Source organism: Zalophus californianus, chromosome 7 (assembly GCF_009762305.2).
Source record: "Zalophus californianus isolate mZalCal1 chromosome 7, mZalCal1.pri.v2, whole genome shotgun sequence".
NCBI lineage: Eukaryota > Metazoa > Chordata > Mammalia > Carnivora > Otariidae > Zalophus > Zalophus californianus.
The window spans coordinates 96,420,291-96,439,316 of record NC_045601.1 but is presented as its reverse complement, the minus strand read 5'-3'; the positions used below and the strand labels follow the sequence as shown (position 1 = coordinate 96,439,316).

At 35.9% G+C, this 19,026-nt stretch overlaps 1 protein-coding gene across 1 annotated transcript in view; it reads left to right on the top strand.

Moving 5' to 3' along the window:
- Positions 1-17,117, top strand: part of HCRTR2 (hypocretin receptor 2) — a 117,131-nt gene extending 100,014 nt beyond the window's left edge. Inside the window, exons 5-8 of the mRNA XM_027603242.1 lie at positions 9,321-9,541; positions 12,261-12,382; positions 14,496-14,721; positions 17,063-17,117. Of these exons, the coding sequence (XP_027459043.1) occupies positions 9,321-9,541; positions 12,261-12,382; positions 14,496-14,721; positions 17,063-17,117 (624 nt within the window). The remainder of the gene's footprint in view (positions 1-9,320; positions 9,542-12,260; positions 12,383-14,495; positions 14,722-17,062) is intronic.
- Positions 17,118-19,026: the final 1,909 nt, after the last annotated feature.

The window sequence follows — 19,026 nt, the reverse complement described above, 5'->3', positions numbered from 1 at the left end:
AGGGTCAGGAACAAGATAGGGATGTTTGATCTTATCAGTTCTATTTAATATTGAATAGTACTAGATTCTATCCAAGTCAGTTATTCAAGAAATAATATTAAGAATAATAACAAAATGCATCAAGAATGAAAAGTAAGAAGTAAACTAACTCTATTTGCAGATTACATGATACTGTATATAGAAAATCCTAAAGAATCCACATGCAAAAAAATTAAGAGCAAGTTCAGCCAGTTTTGAAAATAATAGATCAACAAAAATTAATTTCATTTCTATAAACTAGCAAAGAACAATCCAAAAAATGGAATTAACAAAACAATTCCATTTAAAATAGCTCTAAAAAGAGTAAAACATTTAGCAATAAGTCTAATAGAAGAAATACCTAACATATACAATTACATAGTATCATTTAAAAATTAAAGAAGGACTACATAAATGAAATGACATTTCATGTTCATGGATTGGAAGACTTAATATTGTTAAGATAGAAAAATTCCTCAAGTTGATCTATGGATTCATCACAATCCTTATCAAACACCCAGCTGTCTTTGTTTGTTTTTGAACAAATTGGCAAACAGTAATAAATCAATATAAATATGCAAGGGATCAGGAATGGCCAAAATGATCTTCAAAAAGATGAACAAAGTTGGAAAACTCACTTCTCAATGTCAAAACTTATTATAAAACTAGAGTAATCAAGATGGTATAGTATTTGCAAACAGACAGTCCTATAGATTGATGAAATAGAATTCAAAGTCTGGAAATAAACCCTTATATTTATAGTTAATTGATTTTTGACAAGACTCTCATCACAATTCAACAGGGAAAATCATAGTCTTATCATCAAATGGGGCTGGGACAGCTCTACATACTCAAAAGAATGGAATTGGATGTCACCTTACACCACATATAATACTTAACTCAGAATAGATTTTAGACTTAAATATAAGAACTAATACAGATCTTCTTCAACTTACAGTAACATTACATCCCAATAAACTCATCATAAATTGAAAATAACATAAGTCGAAAATGCATTTAATACACTAACCTGTATAGAACATCATAGCTTAGCCTAAACCACTTTAATGTGCTCAGAACACTTAAATTAGCCTACATTTGGGCAAAATCATCTAACATAAAACCTACCTTATAATAAAGTATTGAGCATCTTATGTAATTTATTAAGTACTGTACTGAAAGTAAAAAACAGAATGGTTGTAAATTTATCAATTGTTTACTTTCATGAATTCATGGCTGATGGGGAGCTGAAGCTCACTGCCACTGCACAGAATCATGAGAGAGTATCATACCACAGTAACTAGCCTGGGAAGAGATCAAAATTCAAAATTCAAAGTACAATTTCTGGATGTATATTACTTTTGTACCATCATAAATTCAAAAAATCATAGGTCAACCATTGTAAGTCAGAGGCCCTCTGTGCTATGAAACTCTTAGAAGAAAACACATTCATTTTATGTCTGTGGTCAGACATCATTATGACCTTGGTTTAGGCTAATGGTTTTAATGACACCAAAACCACAAGCAAAAAAATTTTTTTAAAATAGATAAATTGCATACTATTGAAATAAAAACATTTGGGGTGCCTGGGTGGCTCAGTCAGTTAACTGGCTGCCTTCAGCTCAGGTCATGATCTCAGGCTCCTGGGATCCAGCCCTGCATTGGGGTCCCTGCTCAGCAGGGAGTCTGCTCCTCCCTCTCCCTCTGTGCTCTCTCTCCCTCTCTCTCTTTCAAATAAATAAATAAAATATTTAAAAAAGAAGAAATAAAAACATTTGTACTTCAAAGTATACCACGAGGAAAGTGAAAAGGCAATTCACAGAATGAGAGAAAACATTTGCAAATTAGATATATGATAAAAGACTTATATCCAAAATATATAAAGAACTCTTCTGATTCAACAATAAAAAGAAATAACCCATTAAAAGCAGCAAAGATTTGAATAAACATTTCTCCAAAGAAGATACACAAATGGCCAATATGCACATGAAAAGATGTAATTATTAGGAAAAGAGAAATCAAAACTACAGTGAGATACCTTTTCACACTCAACAGGATGGCTGAAATAATTTTTTTAAAAAAGATAATTATTGGTGAGAATGTGGAGAAATTAGTACTCTCATTGGAAATGGAAAATGGAAAATGGAAAAATGTAAAGGTAGAAAATGATGCAGCTACTTTGGAAAATGGTTTGGCCCTTCCTCAAAATCTTAAAGGATTACCATGTGACCTACCAGTTTAATCCTTAAGTATATAACCAAGAGAATTGAAAATATGTCCACATAAAAACTTATACATTATTGTTCATAGCAGCATTATACATGGTAGCCAAAAAGTGGAAATAAACCAAATGTCTGTTAATGGATGAATGGATGTGGTTTTTGTGTACAATGGAATATTTTTTTAGCTATAAAAAGTAATGAAATATTTATACATACTACAACATGGATGAATCTCGAAATTATTGTTAAGCGAAAATAGCCAGACACAAAAGACCACATATTTTTTATGATTCTGTTCACATGAAATGTAGAGAATAGGCAAATTTATAGAGCCAGAAAGATTTGTAGTTGCAGAGGGTAGTAGGATAGGGCGATGGGAAGTGACTGATAATAGGTTTGGAGTTTCATTTCCAGGTGATGAAAATATTCTGGAATTAGTGATAGTATGATAATTGCACAACTTTGTTCATACACTAAAACCTACTTAACTGTATCCCTTAAAAGGTGAATTTATAGCATATAAATTCATCTCAATAAATCTGTTTTTTTTAAAAAGAACAAAAAATAATTTTTTTTTTAAAGATTTTATTTATTTATTTGACAGAGAGAGACACAGCGAGAGAGGGAACACAAGCAGGGGGAGTGGGAGAGGGAGAAGCAGGCTTCCCGCGGAGCAGGGAGCCCGATGCGGGGCTCAATCCCAGGACCCTGGGACCATGACCTGAGCCGAAGGCAGGCGCTTAACGACTGAGCCACCCAGGCGCCCCAAAAAATAATGGGTTTTTAAAATAAGAAAAAAATTAAAGATGGAGGCAATTCTTTTAGGAAATTGTTCTGCTCAAACTCGGGGGAAGGACAAAAGGTTAGACACAATTCAACATGTTGATGCAATGAGAATATATAATGGGAACTATCCAAAGGTTGCGACTAAAGATTTTAAGGTCCATAGAAATACAGATGCATGAGAGGACCTAGTCAGTAAAAACCATTTGTTGGATTCCAGGAAGGAAAGGAGAAGCCAGTTTCTACAAAGAAGAGCTAATTGTGTGACGGAGTAATGTTGAGAGACAATACATCTGGGGATGGACAAAGGACAGGAGCCTTGAGTTTGGGAGTTGGGTGAGAGAATCATGGACAGCAAGTTGTAGTCCATACGGGTTGTCTGTAGAACCTGAAACTAGAGCTTTCTATTTTGAAAATGAAGTCAAGAGATGGGACAGATAGAATAGTTATGATCCTCATCATTCAGATTTAGCATGCTCATCTAAATTCTAAAAGGTCTTGCTAGGGTTAAAAAAAAAAATTCAAGAAGTCATAGAGTTAAATGGAAAAAAAGTCACTGGGTCTTGGAGCTCAGTCATTCTCAAATGATAGTATAAGGAATAAGAAAAAGTCCCATTGTTCCTGCCAGACAGAAAGAGAAAGGTAGAGATTATTGTTTCATATGAGATAGCACCTACCAAGTATCAGTTATACTCTATTATGATAAAATAGGTAATGAGCTAAAGAATGGAAGAAAGATAAAGAAGACCTGTCCTCCTGGAGCAGGCATTTTTAAGTACTAAGAGAAAACATCACCCTAACTCTCAGACTCTTCCAGTTACTAACTTAACTCTATGCTCTTCCACCTCTTCCTAGCTAAAATTCATGGTATTTCCATTTGTTGGCTCCTTTCCTTACCACCTCCCACCCTCACTGATTTCTCAGCCCACTTTATTCTTATTCAAATCCTATCATTACACTGGAACAGCTCCCACTTGAAGTCATCAATGATTTCCAAAAAATGTTTCCCTAAGGATTTTTTCCTTGATCATTTGCCAGCATTGAATAATGTTGTTCATGGTTTCACTGTTTACATAATACTATAGCCCTCCTAATTGTCTTTCTGCTTCTCTTCACTTTGAATATTTATAATCCCTTCCCTGGCTGTTAAGTGACTTTTTACTAGGTTCCTTCATAACTGCACAGAATTTTTTTGGTGATATATTTTCCAAGTGTTTTTTTAATGAGGTGATTTCCCAAATTGTATTTATCAGACTGGTCCTCTTCTTTTTTCTGATATATACACAATCCCATATACACACATATACATATATATATATGTGGTTTTTTTTTTTTTTTTTTTTTTTTTTTTTAAAGATTTTATTTATTTGAGAGAGAGAGAATGAGAGATAGAGAGCACGAGAGGGAAGAGGGTCAGAGGGAGAAGCAGACTCCCCGCTGAGCAAGGAGCCCGATGTGGGACTCGATCCGGGTTCTCCAGGATCATGACCTGAGCCGAAGGCAGTCGCTTAACCAACTGAGCCACCCAGGCGCCCTATATATGTGGTTTTTGTATATGTATATGACTTTACTGTAAATCCCAAAATCCGATGATATGAATTTATTAAAGGATATGTTAAAGGTTATGAATTAACAGCCAGTTAAAGAGATACACAGGGCAAGGAGCTTCCATGTCCTCTCCTGGTATGCCATTTACCCATATGTTCACCAACTTGGAGACTCTCTGAAACCCATTGTCCTTTTGGGTTTTTATAGAGGCTTCATTATGTCATCATGATTGACTAAGTCATTGGCCATTGGTTGATTCAGCTCCAGCTCCTTTCTCCTTCCCAGAGGTCAGGGGGTGGGACTGAAATTTACCATCTTTTAATAGTTGGTCCTCCTGGCAACTAGTTCCTGACCTTAAGTTACCTTCATTAATAAGACACCCATTTCACCTTTTACGGCTCTGAAGCATTTTCAGGAACTGTAGATGAAGACCAAATATATCTGGGAAATATATTTTGGTCATCTGAACCATGAAATATATGTTGTAAATCATTTTATCACAGAAATACAAGGGATTGTTTATTGATTTGGGGTCCTGCATATTGTTAAATTCAGGTATTCTAGTAGAGTTTTGGAAATTCCTTAGGATTTACTTTGTAAGCAATATGGCTCCTCAATAAAATCAATCTATACACCTTTTATCTATTTTTCTTGTTTTCTTTTACCAGCTAAGACATACAGTATAATGTTGAGTAGAAGCACTGAGAAAAGACTTCATTGTTTTATTCTCAGTCTTAAAGGAAAGTGTTCATATTTTCCCATTAGGTAGGATGATAGCTGAAGGCTTTTTTATAGATGCCTTTTACCAGGTGGATAAAGTTTCCTCATCTTACTAGTTTACTAATTTACTGAAATTTTTATCATGAAAAAGTGTTGAATTTTTCAAATGCGTTTCCTTTATTTATTGAGATGGTCATATTTTTGTCTCTTATTCTGTTAATATAAATTGCATTGATTAACTTTTGAATGTTAAATCAACACTGCGTTGCTGGAATAAATCTAATTGATTTGTTTAGTGAATTTTATTATCCTTTTTGTATATTGCTAAGTATGATTTGATAACATATTTTAAGGAATTATTCATCTCTATTCATGAGAGATATTTAGTCAATTGTTCTCTTTTGTTGCCATGTCTTTGATTATTAGGGTATCTGTAGTATTATAAAATTATTTGGAAAGTATTATTGTTTCTTTGAATTTCAGAAAGAGTCTACATAAGATCTATATTATTTATTTTTTACCATTTGATTGAATTCATTAATGAACCTATCTGGACCTGGAGTTTTTGTTTGGAATCATGGTGCCAATTTTGGTAATCTTTGTTTTTCAAGGTTATTTATCCATCTCACTTAAGTTTGCAAATTTATTCATTATTCATAATATCCTGTATTCTTTTTTAATGTATGCAGCATGTTTCCTTTTTCTTATAAATTAATCCTAGTCACAAATATGGCTTAAGAAAGGGCAGGTTTCAAGGTCCATCATTTACATGATATTTCCAATTCATAATGGTGGTAATAACTCTTCCAAGATGTATTTTCATATCAAAGATGATTTTAAAGTTTATTTACAATAGTGGAATAAAAGTGGACTGTGTGTGTGTGTGTGTGTGTGTGTGCATGTACGCATATGCACACACATGCTTTACACAGCTGGATTGTTGAGCCCTTCCTGAGATGGCAGGGGAAGACCTTCCTACATGGACAGCCTCCCAGGCTGGATTTCTCAATGCCCTTTTGTATGATTATTATTTCATCTAACTAGGCACATATTTAAAAATTTACTGTCTTCCATAACACATTGTGTTGAAGTTTATAAATGGAAACCTTATATCAGAATGGGAAAAGATGAGCTTTGCAGTTAGACAGACCTTAGTGCCAATTCTGACTTGTTAGATATAGACATGGATATTTTATTTAACCTTTCTCAATGTCAATAATAGAATTTCTAAAGTTTAAATGATCTCTGAGAGATCATTTAGAAAACAGCTCAAGATCATGTAGCAGACATTTATAGGGTTACTCATGCTACAGTTTTTCTGGAACTTTCCAACATCCATTGTGGTTTCTCCTCAGTTATTTTATAAATGACTATTTAAAAAGAGACTCACAGAGGAGGAAGGATCCTCAGTGTCCTCCCCACCCCCAATCAGTAATATATATAAGAAAATTTATAGGACCACCACTTATGTGAAAAGTTCAGGCTACATAAAAGAACATAGAGAGGGGCGCCTGGGTGGCTCAGATGGTTAAGCGTCTGCCTTCGGCTCAGGTCATGATCCCAGGGTCCTGGAATCGAGCACCACATCGGGCTCCTGGCTCAGTGGGGAGCCTGCTTCTCCCTCTCCCTCTGCCTCTCTCCCTGCTCATGCTCTCTCTCTCCCTCTCTGTATCTCTGTGTCTCAAGTGAATAAATAAAATATTAAAAAAAAAAAAAACAAAAAACAGAGAGAGCCAGAAGACAGTTTATCAAACGTTTGTCTATGTAAGGGCAGGTTTTCATTAACTTCATTTGTTTCTTTTTGAAAGAGAATAGTTATGGCTAAAAGGAACTCCATATTAATTTGTGTAGAAATCAAAGTAAAACTCTTCTTGCAAAGATTATCTTAAACACACCTGGGTCTTGTGATGTATAAAGCACAGCATCCGTCCAACGTGCATTCTGAGAGAGCACAGGAACACATGGGTCTGTCCTGGCTAGCAGCACAGAGATAAAAACAATTGAATAATCTTAACAGAACATAGAAGACCACGGAGTCTTAGTTAGAACCAACAAACGGCTATGGTGTGCTTGTTGGCACATTTTCCTCTTAAAAAATTATGCGTGCTGAATTTTACTGTTTTGCTCACTAAACTCTATCAATCTTCATGAGCTTATAATTAAGAAAATATTACACTTGGAAGGACTCCCTGCTATTATCAAATAACTTTGAAAAGAAATGGAAAAGTACAAGTTGTATAACTGTTGTTACAAATTCCAGCTATTTGAAATGTTAATGTAATACCACAAGGGATTCTCACTGTTTGTATGCATTTTATTTTTTTAATTTGTTTTAAAGATTTTATTTATTTATTTGAGAGAGAGAAAGAGTAAGAGAATGTGAGCACGAGTGGGGAGACGGGCAGAGGGAGAGGGAGAAGCAGACTCACCACTAAGTAGGGAGCCTGGTGGGGGGAGGTGGGCTTGATCCCAGGACTCAGAGATCAGGACCTGAGCAGAAGGCAGAGGCTTAACTCATGGAGCCACACTGGGCGCCCCTGTTTGTATGCATTTTTAAGGGCCAGACTGGATCACAAAATGGGTTTCAAGTAATTTCATAACAGTAAATAGTAAGCAACAGAGAATATTTTATTTTTTTATTCTCTTCACTCAAGGTTTCTTTTTCTTTTCTTTTTTTTTTAAGATTTTTATTTATTTGACAGAGAGAGAGAGAGAGAGAGACAGAGAGAGGGGGAACACAAGCAGGGGCAGTGGGAGAGGGAGAAGCAGGCTTCCCACTGAGCAGGGAGCCCGATGCGGGGCTCCATCCCAGGACTCTGGGATCGTGAACTGAGCCGAAGGCAGACACTTAACCGATTGAGCCACCCAGGTGCCCCTTCACTCAGTTTCCGTTGGCCAAACCTGAGAAACAAAACCTAATAAAAAGCACTAGGTAGTTAAGTCCTATCTGTCCCTCTGGCAGCAGATGGCAGTATTGATGCATGAAAAAAATGCTTTCGAGTTACTTTTGCATTACCTGTTACCTTTCCCCTCTCTTTATACTGAGGTATCTGAGCTGAACAAGAATTCCCAATCAGATAATATGGTTGTTGTCCTTTTACATCTCTTCTTTGCCAGTTTTTATTTCTCTCTCCTTTTAATTAAGAATTGGCTTTGGTTGTTAGTTTGCTTGTTTTGTTTTGTTTTTAAGAGCAGTTTTAAGTTCACAGCAAGATTGAATGGAAGATACAGAGGTTTCCCAAATGCCCCCTACCTCCACTTAGGAAGTGCCTCCCCATTATCCATATCCCTCACCAAAGTGATACATTTGTTACAACTGATGAACCTACACTGACATGGAATCATCCAAAGTCCATAGTTTACCTAACGGTTCACCCTTAATGTTGTACATTCGTGGATTTGGAGAACATATCCAAAATTCATCATATAATGTATAATGATATGTATCCATCATTACAGTACCATACAGAGTATTTTCATTGCCCCAAGAATCCTCTGTGCTCTGCCCACTAGCCCCCCAACACACCCCCCACCACTCCCAGGCAACCACTGCCTTTCTACTGTCTCTCTGATTTTACCTTTTCTAAGATGTCATGTAGTTGTAGACTTTATGGTATGTAGCCTTTTCAGATTGGCTTCTTTTACTTAGTAATATACATTTAAGTTTCCTATCATTTTTCATGGCTTCATATCTCATTTCTCTTTGGCACTGAATAATATTCCATTGTCTGGATATACAACGTCTCTGTTTCTAAAGAGGTATCTTTCCCATTTGTAGCTCTCTTTACACCTTGACAAAAATGGGATGTTTCAACTTGTTTTCCACCCAAACTCCTATCTGATACTCAACTGTATTACTCAAGAACATATTCAACTCAGCAAACACTCTGGGGGAACAGGCTCTTAAGCCTGTACCTCTGGATACAGGCATCCAAAACACTCTCCTTCCTGTATCTTCTGGTTACTTCTCCACAGGGAAGTGGAACTTCCCTGAGTCAGGTGGCGATAAATAGTCTCTGCTCCCTTTAGATACCTGGAACATCATCTGTAGTTCAGAGAAAATGGAAGCCCCTGCAGCCTGCTTCACAGCCTCGAGGGCCAGGACAGCAGACCAAGTCCAGGATTAGTGCTGTGGCCGCTGAAATAAAGCAGATCCGAGCCAGACGGAAAACAGCCCGGATGCTAATGGTTGTGCTTTTGGTGTTTGCAATTTGCTATCTACCAATTAGCATCCTCAACGTGCTCAAGAGGTAAAGTTCTTCTATTATTTGAAAACAAAGTGACTGTTATTTCTTAATTCTTAGTGAAGAAGTTTTTTTTTCTTCTTAAGCCAGAGAAAAATCTAAGCCCTTTGCCTAGATAGTGTCAGGCCAGATAACTCAGTGTGGTGTTGTTCCTAACAGGTAAGTTGGACAGCCTTTTAGAGTGCTCAGACTCTACATGCCTTGTCCATGGAAGTTCTCTGTTGAATGGCAGACATAAAACAGATGTTCCCCTGACCCCTTCAAGCTAATTGCTGAGCCTTAGATGCAGAAAAAGTTCTAATGCAAAAAGAAAAGAAAAGAAACAACAACAACAAAAAACAAAATAAAAAACAAAACAAAACAAAAACCAAAAACCAAAACCAAAACCGAAACCAAACAAAAAAACCTTATTTACAACTTGGAGTTCTTTTTTGATCAGAACAGATTGGGTTTTACAAACTTTGTTCTCATACATAGGGAATTATGACAGAATTCTATCTAAAGGATAAAAAGAGGGGTGTTTTGTTAGCATTCTAATTATACTTAAAAGTGCATTTGTGAGCACACACACAAAAATGGAATCAGGGCTCATACTGTGTTTTGAATGTTTAAACAGAAAAAAAAGCCATTTCCTCAAGTCACTGAATCAAGAGCTCAGGGTGACTATTAATAAAAATTAGCACGAAACTTTTCAGTGAGAGAAAGTGTGTTATTTTTTAGGCTGCAGATACACTGTTAAGTTAAAAACAATGGACCAACAAGAACAGCCAACGCAGGGGCTGTGGTACACATGAACTTCACAGTCAGCCAACTTTATTGGGAATTATCATAACTGTTGCAAACAGACTGGCCCCAAGGTAATAGTAATTTTGTTTGTAATAGGCTTCGAACTTAAACTAGGATTGCTCCTCTCACTTTTCCCTGATTCAGAGTCAGTATCATATTCCTCACAGCTGGAGACTCTGGAGAGCGGCAGCTTTGGCTGGAGTCACACACGCAAAAGGTGGTAAAACCGGCTGCAAAGATTCCTCATTCTTCTTGGCCCTTGTTTTTGATTGCTTAATAACTCTCCCAACGGAAAATGAACTTTTGTTTAGTAATATTATTTAGTACAGACACAGCCTTTAAAGAATGAGATATTCAGCAGCGTGGGGCCTTGAGATACATCCTGGCTCACAAGAAACTGAAAGCTACTTTGCCCTCCATAGCTCTTCATGATTTCGGTCTTATTTTCCTTGACAGAAGAAATCCCATACAAATTTATTCGATCTTTGGCTAGATGCTGTTTTCTACTCTTAAGAACCTTATAAACATGCTATGATACTGAATGATTTTCTCTCATTTTTTTTAACTTTTTGTACTTTTATGGTACTTTGTCTAAATGCAATGAAAGACTGCTCATTGGGATTCCCTGCGTCTCGGCACTTGGACTGGTCCTTTAGCTATTTCCAAATATCTACTTGTCCATAATATTTCTCTTCTTTTTCTAACTTAAAGACCTCCCTTTCCAAGGAAAATAAACGGCAAGAAGAAAGTCTATGTTAAAATATTCTCAATTTTTTGAGCATTCTGCTCTTTTCCACAAAACTTGAGAAAAACACTCCTTTTCTTCAAATGCTTATCTCTTTGTTTGCCCTTATAGGTTATGCTTGTATTTTCTTTCTCTTACCAATACATTCCTAAACCCTTTTCCTTGAAGCAATTTTTTGCCTGACTAGTTAAACCCAGCTTCTTTAAAGCAGTTCTGGTTTGTCTAGGATTTCAAAGATATATTATGCTAGAGGGTCAGAACATACCATTAATTCCATTTGTCCATGTTATTTCACTCCATATCGTATTTTTATAAAACTCCAGTACTCCACAGAGCGTCACTTTATTTCAGAAATGCATTTCTATTGTGGGCACCATCGTGTGTAATCAAATTACACAGTCAATGATGGAGCCTCTGGCAGGAAATGCATTATCATCTTCAACCTATAAAATTTATTGGGTAGTTAGTTACAAGCTACCTGCTATTGGCTAGCAGATTGAATTTGATAGATGGGATATTTCTGAGTATGGAACAAATCTTAAAAATGATGTTTAAGGATAAAATAATGAAATATTTTTCAGAGTTTAACATCATAAATAAAAATACTAAAACTCATGAATCTTAAGAAGTGACCAGAATTTTGCCTACTGAAAACTAGTCTCTCTAACTCTAATGAAGTCCCAGAAGGCAAATTTCAACAAGGCTGGGAAGAGTGTAGTTGAAAAAATATGATACTTCGATCAATGCACAAAGGTAGGTAGGAAGAAGGACTCAAAGACTGCAGTTTAGGAGTTCTTTTTAAGTAACACACAAAGTGGAATAGTAACAAACTTGTTCAGTTGTATTTAGAAACAAAATGAGAAAAGGACATAGCTATATATTCGACTTCTGCACTCTTACTCACCAGAAATAGGATTGTACTTGTTGTTTACAGGAGAGAAAGACCATTCTCTGGCTTGATTTGGCCTTTGATTTCCTAATCGTGCCATGGAACTTTTGTTCAGGTACTGACATTTTCCTAAACCCAATGTGGTGCCATAAGCCAGTGCCTGCTGCAGGGGAGGACAGGGGTTAGTTAGGGAGCTTCCATCAAGGGCTGTGTTCGCCTATGAATTTCATTATTTGAAGGGTACTTTTCAAAATCACATTGGATTTCCCGTGATTGTTTCTTGTTTTGTTTTGTTTTTCCTACAGAGTATTTGGGATGTTTACCCACACAGAAGACAGAGAGACTGTATATGCCTGGTTTACATTTTCACACTGGCTTGTATATGCCAATAGTGCTGCGAACCCAATTATTTATAATTTTCTCAGTGGTGAGTTTTCAACTGTTCCTTCCATGTAAACCCCAATCCTTGCCAGGGTGAGGGATCAGTGACCACAAGGTTTTGAACACTCTTGAAATGTGCAAAGAGCTTAATTGCTATATGATGAGATTTTTTTTCCCCTGGATCTAATTCGTCTTGAGGCTTTGCCCTGATGAGAGGGATCACATGGTACCTAACTCATCAGAGAAAACCATCTAAGTCATTTTCCCATAAAATTTAAAAAGAAATGTTGAGTAGGAGGAAAGTGAAAATTGTGAGAACTGAAGAACACACAATCCTGCTTGTCATACATTAAACTTATGATTTACCAACATGTAAAATAATTTTATCTGAAAATAAAACAGACTTGCTGTATTATTTCCTTTGCCAACACTGAGATTGCCTCATTGAGATTGAATTGGAAACCACTTTTGGGTATTTTTCTGTATTTACATTTCTCTTGTGAGTAACATCTCTTGGGGTTATCTCAAGATTTCTCACTGACCACAAAAAATGATACTACTTCTAAATATCGCACAAGCTAAATGACACACAAAGACGCACATCTGTAACAGATTTAATCTTTCTCGGTTTATGGAACCAATGTAAATGTAAAAATCATTTAACTAGTTGTTTTATTTACAAACATTTTGCCTGATTGACCTTTAGAATTGTGTTTTAATTAGCTGCATCTTTACACTGTCTTCTTCTCTAACTGGTTGGCTATTTCTGTTTCATTGCTATCTCCAAATATATGATAATTTTATATGGAAGAATAAGGTGTTCATTTTATTGCATACTTAATAAAGTATGTGTATTTTCCAACTTCATCTTTGGCCTTGTAGGTTGTATGGGTTATTTAAAAAAAAGAAAAAAAGACAAATGACCAGTCAACTTCCATTGTTTTTTTTCTCAATCATGGTATATACCATATATATATATATATATATATAAAAGCAAGTGTGTGTGTGTATATATATATATATATATATATATATATATATACACACCTGCTTTATTTCACCTTTCAGGTGGTGTATATGTGGGGTTTTCTTGCCTTCCCCCACCACATCCAACCCCTGTCTCCAGGTTAAAGATGGCATTAGATCGGAGATCACCGGATACCACTCACTGCTCATGTGATGTGTTTGAGGGGTCAAGGGACCATGTGGAGCTGTGGCTTGGAAAGCAATGAGGAAGCCATTGCCTTGGGGTTAGAGATGACTAAAGCCCTCAGGCTTGCACTAAGCAGATCAAACCTCCTAGAAGGTTATAGGGAGAAGTGTTTGAAGTCAAGGCCACAGGACCAAGTCAAAGTGCTATTGTGGGGTGGAGTGAGGCAGGGAAGGTGGCTGATAACCTGTGGAGACTTGGGATGTGCCAGCGATTGTTAGAGGCCCTTGAACATTCGCTTCTCATGTAATCACTCAATCACCCACTTTGGTAATGGAGGCTCAGAGAAGAGAAATGATGATTCCCAATCCTGTTCATTTATCCTTAAAAAGGTGACTGTTTCATTTTTCATACTTCTCCAATTTCACGTCAGTGATTTAAGAGCAAGTAATAACTTCTAAAGTGGGTAATTTTTCCTTCCATTTTTTGTTCTGCCTCATGCAGATTATGAAACTTTAGAAATTTTCTATATATTTTAAGATGTTTTTTCTAGATACTCTGTTGAACTGAGCATGCCAGTAGACCAGTTTCTTCAGAGTCCAGTGCAGGGATAATTTTTGTACAGTCATGGCTGTATACAATACAGGCTTCATCATTTTTGAAATTATTAAATATCTCTGGACAGCCTACTAATGATCATTATCATTACAGCTGTCTATAAAAACCCACAATCACAAATATAGAAGGTTTGACTCTAAAGGAATGAAACAAATTCCAAACATCACACATGAAAAGCAGTTACATTATTTTATGGAAATACCTTATTGTTTCAAGAGTCTACCAAGCTTCCAGTAACACAATTTCCTCTTCCTATTTCCTCCTTTTTGCAAAATGTTTCACCTCATTGTTAGTTTGGCTCAAGGGAGCAACTGGGTTATACCCTATAAATGATTTGTTGAACCCTATTTATGTGTAATTCTTTCTCCTTTCATTCTCCCTGGTTTGCCAGGAAAGTTTCGAGAGGAATTTAAAGCTGCATTTTCTTGCTGTTGCCTTGGAGTTCACCATCGCCAGGAGGACCGGCTTACCCGGGGCCGAACGAGCACAGAGAGCCGGAAGTCTCTGACCACCCAGATCAGCAACTTTGACAACATATCAAAACTCTCAGAGCAAGTTGTGCTCACCAGCATAAGCACACTCCCAGCAGCCAATGGAACAGGGCCACTTCAAAGCTGGTAGAAATTTCATTCATATGACAGGGATATCTGAGTAAAACTATTCTTTTTTAAAAATCTCTGTACACACAAACTTTATTATCCTAATGATCTGAAGCTAAAATTACTTTGTGGACTTTCTTTCTTTCTTTCTTTCTTTCTTTCTTTCTTTCTTTCTTTCTTTCTTTCTTTCTTTCTTTCTTTCTTTCTACTCTATTGCTCTTTGGAAATAAAAAAAGTCAGTTTAAAATAATTTCTCAACTTTTGATTTAAACAAAATTTTAGAAGTTTGACTTTCAACTGAATTTATTTTAGGCTATTTCACCTTTAGCTTCATGTATTATGATTTGTGTCAATTAAATGTTTGAATATTTTTAATTCTAATTGTTATTTTACTCTCTCACCTTCAGATTGGTTGCAAAAAAATTACCAAGAGTTATCCAATGACTTTCTTTTGTCTACTAAAAGAAGTAGCAATTACTAACTCAATTAACAACAGACATGTTAGTTAACCTCATAGTTTTTAAAAAAATCACAAAAGACTGTCATGATGTGACATCTGAAAGAATATTTATATACAAAATAGCATATTATATTAGATAACTCAAAAGCTATCTTTCAAAACTATTTAAAAATATATACTATTAAACTTTAATTTCCATTCATTTAACACAATTTTCTCAGGTTTGTAACCTTACCGTTGCTCACATTTCTCATCTCAACATATGGCCAGTAAGACTGTATTAACATAACAATCTTGGAGTAACTACAAATACATAACAATCTCCATCTCTAAGAAAAGACTTCAACATTTGAGAATAAGGCAGGATTCTTTTAACCAATAAAAATGATGTAGTTAGCCTTGCTGGATTACATTAAGAATGCAATTTACAAAGAAAAGGAGTAGTAGACTACTAAATCACAGCTGGGTCCCATATGGGAGAGTTACTACTGCCATGGTGATGTGATATAAATATTTGCATTTATTTGAATTTCATAAATATTTATCAAATACAAGCACCCACTGTGCTAGGTGCTGGAGAACGAGGTAGGGGCGGATGTACACGTGCCTTCAAAAGAGCTCTAGATGACTGAGGGAGACATGTCGATAGAGTTTACAGGACAGCAAACCACTCTAGGGGACAGATTCAAATGTGGGTGGAGCAGTGAAGCAACCAACATGGGACACGAACAGAAAAAGTTTTGTTTCTGATTCATTACAGTGACACGGCTGATGTCAGCAAATTCCACGTAGGCCTGCAGGTGGTTAGGAGGGAAGTGCTGGCTCCTAACTCACATACAAAGGAGTAGCCACCTGGCGTACTTTGTACAAATGTGAGAGCTGCAATCCAAAGCACTGAATATTTCAAACTTGTCTCCCTGCAAAATGCTTCTAACTCAAATATTTACTTGAAAATTGAATTCAAAATAAGAGATGTTCATGAAAGTTGTTCTCCTTGCATGACAGCAGCAGGTATCCTTATTTTTATTGAAAGAAAAGATGTGGAGAATAATATTTAAGAAAAATTTTTATAGATGATAGAAACTATCTCATTCATTTCTTGCTATTTTCCAACCCATCACTTTCTGAAAGAAGACACAAGCAAATTGTCCACAAGTTGTTTTCCTATTTTAGAACATGAGGCTACCTTGTGCTTTTTTCCTACTCAAAGCAAAAAAATGACCCTACCAGACAAGGTTTATTGAAGTGATATTGCTAATTATCAGAAAGATAACATCAAAAGCAAAGCATTATAACTCTCTCCTCCCTTCCCTTTGTACATTTGAGAACTTTCTTATTTATGCCGCATGAAAGGAATGTTGTAATATTCAGATTGTGATGGGAGCTAGGATTTTAAATAGTTTGAGGATTCTTCAAGTAATATTGATAATATGCCTTAATGCCTAAGTAGTATCTCAGAATAAAAGCTAATTATACAGACTGTAATATATCTAGTTCTTTATTATTTAAGAAGGAGAGAGATTGAGAGAGGGAGTGCAAGAGAGAGGGAGAGAGAAGGAAAGAGAGAAAGAGAGAGGCTCAGAGAGGCAGCCATTGTACGAGTGCCTGTTAAGAACAGACTCAGAAGTCAAGATGCCTTTGCTCTAAATCAGTGATTCTCAAAATGTGGTTTCTGAACCATCACATCAGCCTCACCTAAGAACTTATTAGACATGCAAATTTCCACCTTATCTCAGATCTGCTGCATCAGAAACTTTGGGGGTGGCACCCAGGACTCTGTGTGTTAACAAATCCTACAGGTTATCCTGAAGCACCTAAAAATTTGAGAACCCCTACTCCAAATATACCACCTGGCACCTGCTAATTAGCCAAGGCAAAATTAAGTATTTCACTGCACAGGTATCTACAACAGGGACCATCGTCATCACTCCTGTCAACCTGGTTGGAAGTCTGAAAGAAGAGGCTGAGTATCAATGTTGAACATCACTCAGTGTCATCTCATTCAAAGAGATAGTGGTTTATGAACCAATTGCCCTACATGACCAGTGCAGTATGAAAGAAGACTGGTTTTAAAGCACTTGTGTACTTTACGGATACCTGGATGACTTGAGTTCCTCTAACTAAAAGTTTTAAATCTCCAATTTTACTTACACTAACTAAAGGCTAAATCTTGTGGAAGCAGACAGTTTCTAAGAATGATCATTGCCTGGAAGGAAAACAAACACTAGTACCTAAAGAAACTGTGGCAACGGAATAGCAGACTCTATGCATTGCTTTCAACATGTTAATTCTGGAACCCTTCTAAAGGTCTGGATGGAGTATGGTTACCTTACTAGGACAAGTGGTCAAGAAAGAGTTTTTTCCAAAACCTGCCAATCTTACAGAACAAAGGGTCAACTGCACGCCTCATTATGTGCTAATAACACAAATGAGAGACCTCTTATGGAAAGAATGTGTTGCAACTCTTTTATGCTCTACATAGAATACACATCTCTCTGTTTTGCCATATTTCAAAGATTTAATGTAAAATGTCACTAGTGTTGCTGCAATTTTGTTACCGGTAAGGATGAGATCATTTTAACAAATAGAGAATCCATTTGAACTTCATTATTTCTGAATTTCTCCAAACCCATGGACACTTTGATATTCGAATTCATTCATCTTGGCAAAAGAGGACTCCTAGTTTCTGAGGAAAATGACTTAAAGGTACCAAGGCTTAGAGTGTTTCCTGGATATCAAATAACTGTTACAAATCATTGATGAGTTAATTGCAAAAGTGTTAGGCATAGTGATACTGAATTTAACTCCCAGTGTGCATTGTTTTATTAAAGATAGAGATAAATATGCTTGTAAAATGTGGTCTGAATATACATAAACCTGAAATATCAGAATGACAAACACCCAAACATGCTTATGGACACAAGTTGTGAGGAGGGCTATTATTGTTTTAATATCTGTATAACAATAATACAATTTCTCATGCCTGATATAATAGTAATCAACTGCATTCAAAAAAAAGTCTGGTTAGTCATTACAACTTAGAAAGTTTTTCAATTCCAATTAATTTTACAACAGACAATTTTCTACTTTCTACAAGTTACAAGTCAAAAAAAGTAAATTCCATTAGGTTATGTACAATTAGTTTTCAAATAGCATGAAGCAAAATAATTGATTTTTTAGAGAGAATATGTAAACAAAAAATAGTGTCAATTTAAGTCTATTCTACTACTTTATGTACCTCAGAAAATAAAGAGCAAAGGCATGGAAAACAGTGTTATCTCCCCAAATTCAAAGAGGATTGTTTTCTAGAATACTGCTGCAATTAAAGAGGGAGCAAAACACTCCCTCCCATTTGCCACGTATTTCTATTCTCTTAAATTTTCTTTAAAAGCTTTGGGGTTAGAATATCTTTTAAGTTTTTTTCTTCCAAAATGTATTTCTATAATTGTTGTATCCCATGTGTGTAACATCATGTCACTTGTTTAACAGTTATCTTATACATTTAAGGTTCTTTATGCTTAATTTCCTGTGTGTTCATGAAGAAATTTCTTATCAAATCCAATGGGATTACACACCAACTACTGTGAAGGATGCTCATTATGTACTTTTTAAGTAAAAACCGTATTGAGAATTCTATAATCACATTAACACTGCCCTCTCTATTGTATGAAAAATCCTGTTGATTAGAGACGTTGGATATTCACTCATAACTAGTGTCAAATCTTTGCAGGTAAGGATTAAATTAAGCCCTCTGGTGTGGTACTTAATGATCAAAATATTTTTTCCCAATAAGTTTATATGACCAGGGTTAATCATGATATAAAATGTTTTTAATGTTGTTTTTAAGAGCAGGTACTGAACTA